Genomic DNA, 646 nt, shown 5'->3' with positions numbered 1-646 from the left:
CTGGGCAGCCCACCGGCGAGGCGGCCCCCGCGAGCGCCGTGGGCGCGACCAGCTGGCAGCCGCGGAAGAGGCTGGTGTCGCTGTGCGACCACTGCAAGGCCAAGATGCAGCTGGTGGCCGACCTGCTGCTGCTGTCCAGCGAGGCGCGGCCCGTGCTCTCCGAGGGCCCCGCCTCCGCCGGCGCCGAGTCCTTCGAGCAGTGCCGGGACTCCATCATCGCGCGCACCAAGGGCCTCTCCATCCTCACCCACGACGTGCAGAGCCAGCTCAACATGGGCCGCTTCGGGGAGGCGGGGGACAGCCTGGTGGAGCTGGGCGACCTGGTGGTGTCGCTGACCGAGTGCTCCGCCCACGCGGCCTACCTGGCGGCCGTGGCCACGCCGGGCGCGCAGCCCGCGCAGCCGGGGCTGGTGGACCGCTACCGCGTGACGCGCTGCCGCCACGAGGTGGAGCAGGGCTGCGCCCTGCTGCGCGCCACCCCGCTGGCCGACCTGACCCCGCAGCTGCTGCTGGAGGTGTCGCAGGGGCTGTCCCGCAACCTCAAGTTCCTGACGGACGCGTGCGCCCTGGCCAGCGACAAGTCCCGGGACCGGTTTGCGCGCGAGCAGTTCAAGCTGAGCGTCAAGTGCATGAGCACGAGCGCGTC

General features: G+C 73.2%; 1 protein-coding gene across 1 annotated transcript in view; it reads left to right on the top strand.

Moving 5' to 3' along the window:
• Positions 1–2: 2 nt before the first annotated feature.
• The window catches only part of MESDC1 (mesoderm development candidate 1), a gene marked incomplete at its 5' end in the record, with an annotated part of 7,518 nt that continues 6,874 nt past the window's right edge, over positions 3–646 (top strand). Inside the window, one exon of the mRNA XM_012732700.1 lies at positions 3–643. Coding sequence (XP_012588154.1) covers positions 3–643 — 641 coding nt within the window. The remainder of the gene's footprint in view (positions 644–646) is intronic.

This window comes from Condylura cristata, unplaced genomic scaffold (genome assembly GCF_000260355.1).
Source record: "Condylura cristata isolate star-nosed mole 26May11 unplaced genomic scaffold, ConCri1.0 scaffold00035, whole genome shotgun sequence".
Taxonomy (NCBI): Eukaryota; Metazoa; Chordata; class Mammalia; order Eulipotyphla; family Talpidae; genus Condylura; species Condylura cristata.
Note: the sequence above shows the minus strand (reverse complement) of the source record. Positions and strands in the feature narration are given on the sequence as shown.